This window comes from Barbus barbus, assembly GCF_936440315.1.
Source record: "Barbus barbus genome assembly, chromosome: 20".
Classification (NCBI taxonomy): domain Eukaryota; kingdom Metazoa; phylum Chordata; class Actinopteri; order Cypriniformes; family Cyprinidae; genus Barbus; species Barbus barbus.
Window position 1 is genome coordinate 13,056,873 of NC_136748.1, and position 11,946 is coordinate 13,068,818.

The 11,946-nt window shown below is 38.1% G+C and overlaps 1 protein-coding gene across 1 annotated transcript in view; it reads right to left on the minus strand.

Annotated features, from left to right (window-relative positions):
* Nucleotides 1-11,585, minus strand: part of LOC306886414 (gephyrin-like) — a gene marked incomplete at its 3' end in the record, with an annotated part of 98,153 nt that extends 86,568 nt beyond the window's left edge. Inside the window, exon 1 of the mRNA XM_079443500.1 lies at nt 11,513-11,585. Within this exon, the coding sequence (XP_079299626.1) occupies nt 11,513-11,576 (64 nt within the window). The 5' untranslated portion in view covers nt 11,577-11,585. The remainder of the gene's footprint in view (nt 1-11,512) is intronic.
* Nucleotides 11,586-11,946: the final 361 nt, after the last annotated feature.

Sequence of the window (11,946 nt, forward strand, 5' to 3'; positions counted from 1 at the left end):
ATAACTGGAACCAATTTCTTGTTTCCTGAGACCAACACTCAGCCCAGGTCCTTAAAAGGATAGTTCACCAAAAAATTTAAATTACCCCATGATTTACCCATCCTTAAACCATTCTATGGTAGATATGATTTTCTTCTTTCAAATGGAGTTATATAAAATATGTTCTGGCTATTTATAATTGCAGTGAATGGAGGTCGAGATTTTGAAGCAAAATAAAGTGTGTCCGTCCATCATAAAAAGTACACGGCTCTGAGGGGTTAAAGGGGACATAACACACAGTTTCACTCAATCTCATGTTAATCTTGAGTACCTATAGAGTAGTATTGCATCCTTCAAAGAGTCTTAAGTTTTATCATATTTATAAAGAAAAGATACAGCCTTACGATTCTCTCTGAAAACAGCTGAGCTCCTGGAGGCATACTGTGGGCGGAGCTAAAGAGTCACGAGCATTTGCCAACAAAACACAGACATTTAATGAAGTTTTACTTACCACCTGGCACCTGTGGCTCCAAATCATGACCGTGATCTTTTATCACTAGGACCGCTCCATCTTTCAGTATCAAACCATGTGCAAAATCAGCATCGAACTAGGCCTTGTTTATAAAACATTCATCACTGAAATGATGGGAACCACCAAACACACTTGTGAAACTGAAGTGAATCGCTGCATTTGTGTAAGAAAAATATCAATATTTAAAACTTTATAAACCGTAATCAGAAGCTTCCACTAACTGTTTTACGCACATTCCAGCGGATGAAGTAGGACATAGGCGAAGCGTAAGCTCCACTGAGAAATGATGAACACAGAAACGCAGAGGAGAGAGGAAAACAAAACACCAGTCGCGAATTAGAAGTACGAGGATACAAATAATATACTATTGTAATCGTTTGTTTATTAGCTTCATGTTTAGTGCGTAGAGAAATTCTGTGTTCCACTACTACGTTCCACTATTCGCGGCCATTATAAAGCTTGGAAGAGCCAGGATATACTTAAAAAAAATTATAATAATAATTATTAATAACTCTGACTGTATTCGTCTGAAAGGAGGAAGTCATATACACCTAGGATGGCTTGAGGTTTAGTAAATCATGGGATAATTTTCATTTTTGGGTGAACTATCCCTTTAACAAGCTGATAAACAGATAGCTTGTTTCAGTCTATCAAATATTATGGGCATGTATGACTGTGATATAAGATATGTAAATAGAAATGCATAATAAACAGCTTAGAGAGCTGGAGCAAAAAATTTAGATGTGCTTTTTTATGGCGATTAAACGGAAAACAATACAAGCTGTATCAGGCCTTGCTCCACAAGGCTGGTGCGAAGAGAATACAGCCCTGAATCCAAACACATGTGACATGTACATGGAATATTTTATATTAAAATATATCACCCAGCATTACTCAGGAATTACAAAAACTATGCAATAATACCACATTTGCTCCCACAATCAAAAAACCATAACCATGTTCTTAAATCTATTCCAAGAACACACAGGCCCTCTCTTATGTATTCAGAGTTGTATGTGTCTAGCGTTGTACGGATATGTGTTTTGAGTGCCGTTGACAGTGGAGGGGTGTAATGAGAGTAATGATTAAAGGCCGATTAAAACTGCATGAGGATTATCGTGCTCATTTTCTGCCTCTGCTCTGCTAACTATCAAACACTGCTGCATTTTAACCACTGTGCTAGTGTATCTGTGTGTATGCATTCATCTACACATTCTTATATGTAGCTTTTAGATCACTGATTAAAATGTTCTAAATTCAGCAACTGAACTGGAATTTTAAAAGCATTCTCAATTCAATTCTGAAGGATGCAAAACTCTGCTGTGTGTGCGTGTAATTTGCATGCATCTCGTGATCTGGGCTGCTCTGTGAACTCTAATGGTTGAGCATGTGATAAATATACGACCAGCCATGAACCCCTTCAGAGGTTCATTTAATCAGCAGTCAGGAGGCCAACGTGAAAAATACACCATTTCAAGGCCAGCTCTCGGGGCATCGTGAGACAGAGAAGGCCAAAGGTCATTTCATGATCATTTAGAGCCAAAAAAGGCAAAAGATCTCTGAAATAAAAGTCATAATCGGATGTGAATTATATCTTGTTAGACTGATATGTTGCCATACTGGAATGGATCTCAGGAGCAATTTGAGCATATCAATTTCTTATGAATAAGCTAAATCTGTTTCTCATTAACAGATGTTTATAGAAGACCATTTTTAGCGCTCATGTTGAAGCAACTAACAATAACAATGTTTTAAGGATAAAGGGAGGAGGGGATAATTGGACCACTTAAAATTTTACTAAAGTAAAAATAATAATAAATAAATTAACGATTGCATCATCAGGGCTGAGAAATATTAAAAGCAACAAAAAAAACTGAATAAAAAATAATATATTGGCATATCGGAAAAAATCCAATATAATGCATCCCTAATATATGTAAAATGTTTAATGCCTGCAGCAAAATACAGTGCAAATCAAGATGTGTTTATATTTAATTAAACAGAATTATATTTAATTTTTTTTTTTAAATGCCACACCAAAACTTCATGTAACATGGACATAAATCAATGTCTATAGCACTTCTGCTACTAATGTTTAAATCACAGTTGCTAGCCTAATGTCTATGTTCAGCATGTGTATCATTACCACATTGATTACTACAGACAATGACTCTGACTTGTCCCTCACTGTCAAAAGAAACAAGAAACGTGTTAACAGTAAATACACTCACAATTGAAGCCTAGGAGGCATGTAGGTTTCTATGCACACATTTAACTACTGCACAGTTTCAACAGTGTAACCGGAACAAAGTACACATGGTGACATGAGACTGGTGGAGTGGAATTGCTTACTAACCCCGTCTGTGTAAAACACATGTCAAAACCAGCTAAACAAGTAAACACGCTGACTTTACCAAGAGGACACTTGGAAAAAATGTGACGTATCTGAAAAGCACTCCAAACACCATCCATGGGAATTATGTCAGTAATGCATACGTTTCTATGCCTAGAAAAGTAGGCCCACACTAAATGGACAACTTAAAAGTATTCAACAACATTTTCAGCTTAATATTTCTGCCTGCTAAGCTTTTATTATAGACAGAGTATTACACACATGATTAAGTGTTTACACACTGAGGGACAGCCTTCCACAAATGACATTAGACATATGCTGAAAATAACTTTAAATAATAATATAAGAATATGAATTAAAATCTTGCAGACATTAAAAACAGTATTTTACTTAAGGAATAGTTCACACAAAAATGAAAATTTGCTGAAAATGTAATCACTCTGAAGCCTAGAAATTGTGCATCACATCACTTGCTCACCAATGGATCCTTTCCAATGAATGGGTGCCGTCAGAATGAGTCTAAACAGTTGATAAAAACATCACAATAATCCACATGACTCCATCAATTAACATCTTGTGAAGTGAAAAGCTGTGTGTTTATAAGAAACAAACTGCTTCTGGACAGAAAATAACTCAATCAATAATAACATTTCCTCCAGTGAAAATGTTGTCTCGTCTGAATCAGAAGTTTACAAGCAAACAGGTGAAAGACTTTTTCATTGCAGAAAGTGTTATTATGGATCACAGACTATTTGGCCAGAAAGTTAAAATGCCTTAATGATGAATTTGTGTCTGCAAAAACATGCATGGCATTAACTGATGGACTGGATGTGGATTAGTAGCGGATTATTGTGATGTTTTTATCAGCTGTTTGGACTCTCATTCTGACGGCACCCATTGGTCACCCACTAGTAAGCAAACACCTGGATGGCCCAAGCAAATTTTCATTTTTGGGAGAACTATTCCTTAAAAAACAAATAAAACTTGTGTGTCTGTCTGGTTGTATGAAGGTCATACACACTGTTTGTGTAAAACACACAACACACCTACTGCAATGAGTTCACACACTCTTGAGTGCAATTGGGAAGTGAACCATAGGCTAGACGGCATGGTATAAATGTCCTGCTGGATCATATTTCCCACTGCTCCAAATCCCCAGCAGGACACAGACACAGAGCCAACACGTTCATGAGCCATTACGCATTTATGAATGGAGCTTGTGGTGTGGTAATAGAGGCAGGCCTTGGAGCCAACCCTGCTGGAAAACTGCGAGAGGACAGGAGAACTGTCAGTCAGGGCAACCAATAGCAGAGCAGGAGAGTGGGAGATCTAAGCCGGGTGACCTTCTTGAGAAAATAAATTGCGTAATTAAACAATGATAAAACCATGATGGGAATTATACACTTAATTTTGCATATAATTATTTTTTTTAATGCCATGTCAGTGGCAAAGGTATATTGGCGATAACAAAAAATAACAGAAGTCATACAATTCACAAAAAAAACTACATAAAACTTTTAAGATTAATACAAGACAAAAAAAAAATTAATAAATGTTGGTGATGCAGTTTTTTAAATGCATCACTTATACATATCTCTACGTAAAAATGTTTTGTATTTACATTAAAAACTGTGCTATCCAGTAAAATATGTTTAACAGACATAGCAGATTGACAAAGAAGACATGACTCATTTTTCAATAAATAACCAAGTGTAAATCTTTAATGACCTTAATGGCACTTAGTAAACAACTCAATCATGCCTAGATTTGAATATTCTTCTTATGTTAGGATTTATTTCATATAGGCCTAATTTATTGCTGCAGCAATCAATCCACTCCACTTCATGTAAAATAATTAGATGCAAAGGCAATTATAATTATTCTTTTTCCATGGCTCTTATATAACATAAAACAGACGTGAATATAAAATTGGCACTTAATCATGTAAAATATAAAATATGGATTTTATGTACAATAAGAGTCAAAATAATTTTAATGATAAAAACACACTTGTTTGAATAATTATGTGAAAAAATAATTTGAATTTATCAAACAAGCATCTTTGTAATGCAAGAGCCAAAAAAATGTTCGCAACTAAACATTTTTTTATGCAAAACATTTAAAAAAAAATAATGCATAACTAGGCAATTTAAGCATGCAAGTATATGTAAAATAATAACCAAAATAACTCTGTCTTTATGTAAAATAATAAAGAATAATTTTCTTAATACTCAGCTACCTAATGTTTAACTGTAAATCTCTGTGTAGTACTTGTGTACAGAAGCTTCCATTTCAATTCTGTCTGTTCTAGTTGGACTAAGTGGGCCCCTTAGGCGTTTCAAAGAATACATCATTGCCATGGGGTTACACTATAACCGAGACTTACATTAAGTATATCTCAGTATGAGCTATGGCTCTCTAAACGGCAGAGAGATGCTTCAAAGATAATCCGCTTCAAAAAGAAATTGGTGTGCCCATGCTGAGAGATCTGAGCTCTAAACATATGCAGATAACAACTGCAGTGGATTTATCATGAGCATGCAATTTCATCTCGCCCACATCTGGACAGAAATCCCTCGATGGAATAGATTAATAATCCGCTAAACTGAAGATACCTTCCGCATAATGCGTTTACCAGAGTGAAAACGGCTTTCGATTGGTCTCTATGGTTGCTCCGTATGACAGCTAAGCCACCGGATTGACGTAAAACGTCGTGCACGAGCAAGATGCTTAAAGATTTTTACAACAAACAACTCAGGAATGACATAGTATTAAGTGAAAGTAGAGGCAAAATACTAATAGCCATTAACATTGAAAAATGACAGTGGTCTTCAAAAAAATGCACAAATACACCCTTTTGCTTCTGTGGTGAAAACTAAGGGACGACGAACCTTGGAATACTATAAATGTATAAATACATCATGCTGAAGTCATTTGTCCTCTGCATCCCCAAAGGGTAACTACAGTCACAGAACAAGGAGCATAAATCCACAAAAATGTCATCTGTGTCTACATGGAAAGGAGTATTCGCATAAACCACTACATAAAAGCTGCACATTCACCTTTCGCTTTGATTTGATGAGCCGTTCTGAGAACACTGACCAGAATGCTCCGTTATCTGCATTCTCCGGGGCTGATCTTGTCTGAATTTCCAACACCTGTGAAATTATGCCCCTGTAATTCAATACTGATGGCTTTGAAACGATACCTGGGGACTGACATCTGAACTATCTTTCATTAAGGCTTATTAACGGCAACTGTTGACTTTCAACTGAGATTAGGTCTTGGCAGAGGCCCATGTCTTTCAAATACAAGGTCCTCTATTGCCTTTAAGTCTGGCACATGAGTTCCCAATTGCTATTCAAGTGTCTGCTCCTTCACTGGAGGGTTTCAGGAGGTGTTAAAGGGACTTGAAGTGTAAACTTCTGGAGAGCTGTTTGAGTGTTAGCACAAAGACACCCTTCACAAGGGTGCTAACATGCTTTGACACAATGGCCATGAGGAACTACATCTGAAGGTGGATCTCAAGTGGGCAGAGAAGCTCATAGGTGACTAGGATGTAAAAATTCAATCAACGATAAGAGAATTTAATGGATTGCTATAATAGAGTGTTTGTTGTAATAGATTGTTATGCAGGGATGATGTATTTTTGTAGGCCAACCTGGAAATTAGCATCACCTTGGTTCCTTCAAAAGCCGAAAGGATTTGTTCTATTGGAATTTGGACAACAGCAGAAAATAAGCTCTGCATCCACCAGAAGTTTATGAGATTTACACATCATTTTGTTCATTAAAATAATCTGCACAAATGAATACAACTTCTGAATTTTAAAGTCTAAATGCAACCAGAAGTAGTTAGTAGAAGTAGCTAAACGTTAAAATTAGGCTATTAAGAGCTAATGACTTAAACGTCTACAAGCAGGAAAGTTAGAGTTAGAATAGTTTGCAAGAGCACAAGTATAAATACAAATAGCTGTAAATGCAGACTAGTGAGTAGATGAGTTTTATCTGTTTGTCGTGGTGTCATTTAATGTCCCAGACAGCCTTTGTAGTCCCATTTAGCCACTTGTCAGCAACCAGCTTTTTCAAAAACATGTAAAAGCACAAAAAATAAATGATGACCTTATTTCAGCCATTTAACCAAAAACTCATTAACTTTGGGACGACAGAACCAAAAGTTCAAAAAACTTGATTTCGGGTAGTAGGAATAATTCCTGCATCACTCTATCACTGTGTTCCAAATGTAAACCCTTGGAAAGGGTACTTTGGAGTGAAAACAATCATGGCCGGCCGCCATATTGAAGAGTCATTTCAAACCTAAGCGCTCAAAATTGGCCACTTCAAAGCTTCCTTCAGAATAATGTCTAAGCGTTCAACTGATGGAGACGTCGCTCCCATGATTCTTTGCACAGGCTTAATTGTGCAATGATGGCACCTCCTTAATTGGCTCAGGAAGATGATACAAAAAATGTGCTTCAAGGTACAGTTTTTTGGTCCCCTACATACCTCATTTCTCGAAGGAATTAGGGCATAGGAATTAACGGGTCTGTGTTAGTGCTGTAATGGCTGCAGACCGGATGGCTGTTCGTCTGAACTGGATTACTCTCAGCAAGTTGTGTGTTCCTATATTGACTGTGCTCTATGCTGAGGTTTTTTGTCTGTTCTCACACTGTACTCCCGTTCAGGAGCATAGTGTGAGGATTATATTTTTTTTCTCCTTTCTTTCCTCATGTTGTGCTGTATTTTTCTTCTCTATTGCATTTCGTTGCCTTGTACCTAGATGTGCAATGACAATAAATTGAATCCAATCCAATCCAATAGGAATGAACCCTTCACAAAGGAATGCAGCATATAATATCCATCAATATAACGACAAGGTGGCACTTTCTAAAATAAATTTAAAAAAAGCTTCAGGTTAGTGGTTAAATATCTGTCCAAGTAAATCAACGTTACATATCCCCGCACATGACATGAGGCGAAAAAATTGTGTTCATTTGTTCTTTCGTTTTGGGTAAATCATGACCACATTGTTAATTTATTTCCTCATTGTAGACAAATTGTGGTGACAATTTAACTAAATTTAAACGAGAGTAACAAAACTTTATTCTTGGCTACATCTCATGTGTGCATGTCACGTACGGGACTCCATAGAGGAAGAAAAAAAAACCTTTTGGACAATATTAAAAATTCCAGAACTCAATCATTTCCTGTGTTAGAGGAAATAAAGCCCATCAGTAATGGGCATGTACCTGGTTTCAGTTTATTCGTTGAAGCACGACAGCTGTTCAGAAGGAGGAGCCCTGCACACACGAGAGGATCGCTCTGAACACCTCAGAGACAAGCCCTGACAGCATCCACAGCCGTGAATGTAACTCTGATGCTGGCACCTTTGAATGAAAAGATGAGAGCTGGAGAGGAAACGATCTAAAAGCTTGCGCTTTTTCTCTATGTGTCATTTCATGTATCAGATATCAAAGAGGAACCAATGACTTAGTGATAGATGTGTCTGACCCTCCATAGCATGCAACTACAGCTCAAGCAATCAGAATGAAAAAATGATGGTTGAGCAAACCTGAGGAATACAGTAAATATATGGCATTTACAGCACAACAAATTCAGTCCAATATCACAATCCCCTTCAGGAGGCGGTTTGTAGGGATACACAAGTATTTTACTGTTCTATGAAAAACCGAAAGCAACACCCTTCCAAAAATGAAAGCCTCTAAGCTCAGCATTCAACCACAACCTTGAGACTCCAGAGATTCCTGTATTCATCCTCCATATTCATTCAATATTGCCCCCTAAAATGTTCCAGGCTATGAATGTTATATGTTAAACATTCATAATACCAGACAGCACTTGGAACAATGATAACATTTGCCTGGAAACCACTCGGAAATCTGCAGAGCATGCAGACTCTGTCTGCCTGCTACCCTAAAAATACACACCAAAACAAATCAACTTTGAATAGCACAAAATCAATCCTTTCCATTTCAATTCTATTTGCATGCAATTTTAATGCATGGTCTAAACATTTTGGAGACCTATTTTTAGACTAAGCCACATTTGGAAGCCCCTGTTTCTATTTCATCACTTTACAACACTCGAACAAGAGGTCAAAAGGATTTTGCCTGTCAATGCACAACTGTCTAGAAACGACGATGTGTCGCTTGCTCACTATTAAGTATGCATGTTCCGTAGTTCTATGTGCTTGGTCCCATTTTTGTCTCACTCTAAGGCATCCATACTCGCTCTCACTCCCTCCCTGCCTCCTTTACACACACACACACATACAGTTCCACACACACAGAGTTCCTCATCAATAAGCGTGCGCTTCCACAAAATGCCCCTACACAGTGCAGGCATGCTAACCAATCTCCTAGAAAGGCTAGGCGTGACTGCGACTAATGATGGACTAGATCAGCTGATGTTAGTATAAAAGAAAAGGAAAGGAGGGGTGCGTATAATGTCCTCAGGAAAATCCCTCTCACCTTCGCAAATATATTTCCGTTACGGCTCCACACAGCTGAGGAAAATGTTGCGACAAGCACAAATATGAGGCTGTTGGCGTTTCAGCACCAAAAACAGTGGACAGCACCCTCGGTCAGCAGTCAGCTTATACAGGCGTGTGTTTGTGTGTGGTGGGGGGAGGGGGATTCCCACAATATTTTATGCCATTCCCCCTCGCGACAAGCATCTCGGAGGCTCGTGCTCACGGAAATATGCCGAGAGAAATGTCATGAATGTGTGACACACTGCAAAGTCACTGACATTTGCATTCAGTCAGTGTGTGCATTTCATCACTTGTGATGGCAAGTCTGATTCATTTCCATCAACTGGTTCCTTTAAGCAAAGATCCGATTAAAAAAAAACGATTCAGTGATTCTTTTTACATCATCACGTGATCTCTGACATCCGGTTGTGGTATATTACATGCTCTAAAACCCTTCCTTTAAAACATTTGTAGGCACATAATGCTGTTTATGAAGCTTTCCGAAGTAAATTTTGTTAATAAAGGTTATTATTGTAATTGCTTCAGTTTGTTGTAGTTATTATTCAGATTATAAATGATCGTTTAAGCCCCGTTCACACCAAGAACGATAACTATAAAGATAACTATATTAGCATGCACACCAGCGAATGATAGCGTCTGTTTATTCTAAGCACACGCTCGTCTGCTGCTTTAAATTCTCCAGTTTGGATGGATTCTGATTGCGTGTCAATGTTTGTATTATTCATCAGCTGGAAAAAATCGTTCTGAAAGTGATTCCAACTATATTGTTTCTCTGTGCCTTTATCGTTATAGTTGTGGTGTGGACTCTGCTATTCTTTAATATTGAGAATGACTTTTAAAACTATATCTTTATCGTTATCTTTATGGTTATCGTCCTTGGGGTGAACGGGCCTTTACATTTACAAAACCAATGAAATATTTGTTTCATGCTTTTATAAAGGCCGATTTATTTTTTTAATTGGCCAAAATTCAATAAATTTAGTAAATTCAGCGAAAGATTTCCCTACACCGATTTCACAGCAGGTTCAAGTTTGTCAAACAATTTATCAGCGATGACCAACACATTGCTAAATTGTTGACAAATTGCAAGTTTTGCTGAAATGTTGCTAATGCGACTGAACATGTCGATGCGACTGTCACATAATTAAGTTGTAAACCTATTTATGGAACTCTGCATATTATTTACCAGTAAGACAAGTTGGAAAACGATTCTCGAATCAATGAGTTAATGAGTCAGAATCACTCAGACTGACATTCGATCAATCCGACTCATAAACGAACGAGTTTCGTCCTCCGATCGAGAACGGATTCATTAGAAAGATCTGACTCAAAAGAACGATCCGTTCACGAATCGGACATCGCTATTCATCACTCATTCCCCGCTGCTCCCGAAGGGAAGCTACGGCAGTGATATTTAACAGGAAGGCGGCTGCTTCATTCCCGTTTTTATCCCAAATTGGGGTGGCGATCAATGAAGACGATTCAAACGCATGCACGAGAATACCACTTAACCGCGTGCATAGTGAAAGCATTATCGGTAACCCTGCAAGTCGTGTTTAATGTGCATTCCAGAGTGGATATGTCTAATGCACGAGACGCTGTATATATTCATATATCACCGTGCATGTGTACAAATACAGCCTCAAAGCAAACCCGAAGCTGAGACGCTGCTGTGCAGAAATCCATGAGGGGAAAAAAACCACTGCGTGACCAACTCGAATCTACATAGCAGCACTATTCAACAACCACACATGTTCATATGACCATAAAAAGATCTGTGAATGAACTCTCTGATCGCTGGCAGATGATAAGAGGGTTTTCCAACGATCTGCTGTATGTCTTGCGTGCAAGCTATGAATAATTCATCACACAAACTGTTGTCTTGACACTGAGTTGTGCTGCATGACAGACCAAAGGCAGATCTCATAGAGCCGGATTCATTCTCGCATAGATGTATAAATGAATACCAGGACATATCGATAAATAAACGCACAGCTTTTGCGAATGAGTCGAGGAACGCGATAGATATGTGCAGAACTCAGATAGGAATCACCAGCGGCACGACAAACAGCATGAACGCACAGACCAGCACGAGCGACGAGGCGTAAAAGGAGCTAGTGTCATTTCGTATTTACCTGTCAATATTCCAACTCGGATTTGGTGGTCGTGGTTGGTTAAAATCATCCCGTCCGACGCCATGTTTAGCAGCGCTCTCGCCCGCACTGACAAGCCTGAGCAGAGCCGAGAGACGAGCGCATCGAACTCGGGGGAGGAGTCAGGCGAGAGCAGCCGAACTCTGACCACAACAAGCTCGGTGATAATGTTAGTGGGCAATAATCAGAGTTGGGTGGCAACTAGTTACGTGTAAATAAATTACGTTATTTAATTACAATATAAATGTAATTGTGATCAACTACAGTTACTGAGAATTTAAAATACAGTTATTTAAATGAATGTTAACGATAAAACTTCTGATTTTTTTTCACACACACACACACACACACACACACAGATTTAATTTATTTCTTTCACAAATTGCAGTGACTGCTCTAAAATATGAGACACCAAT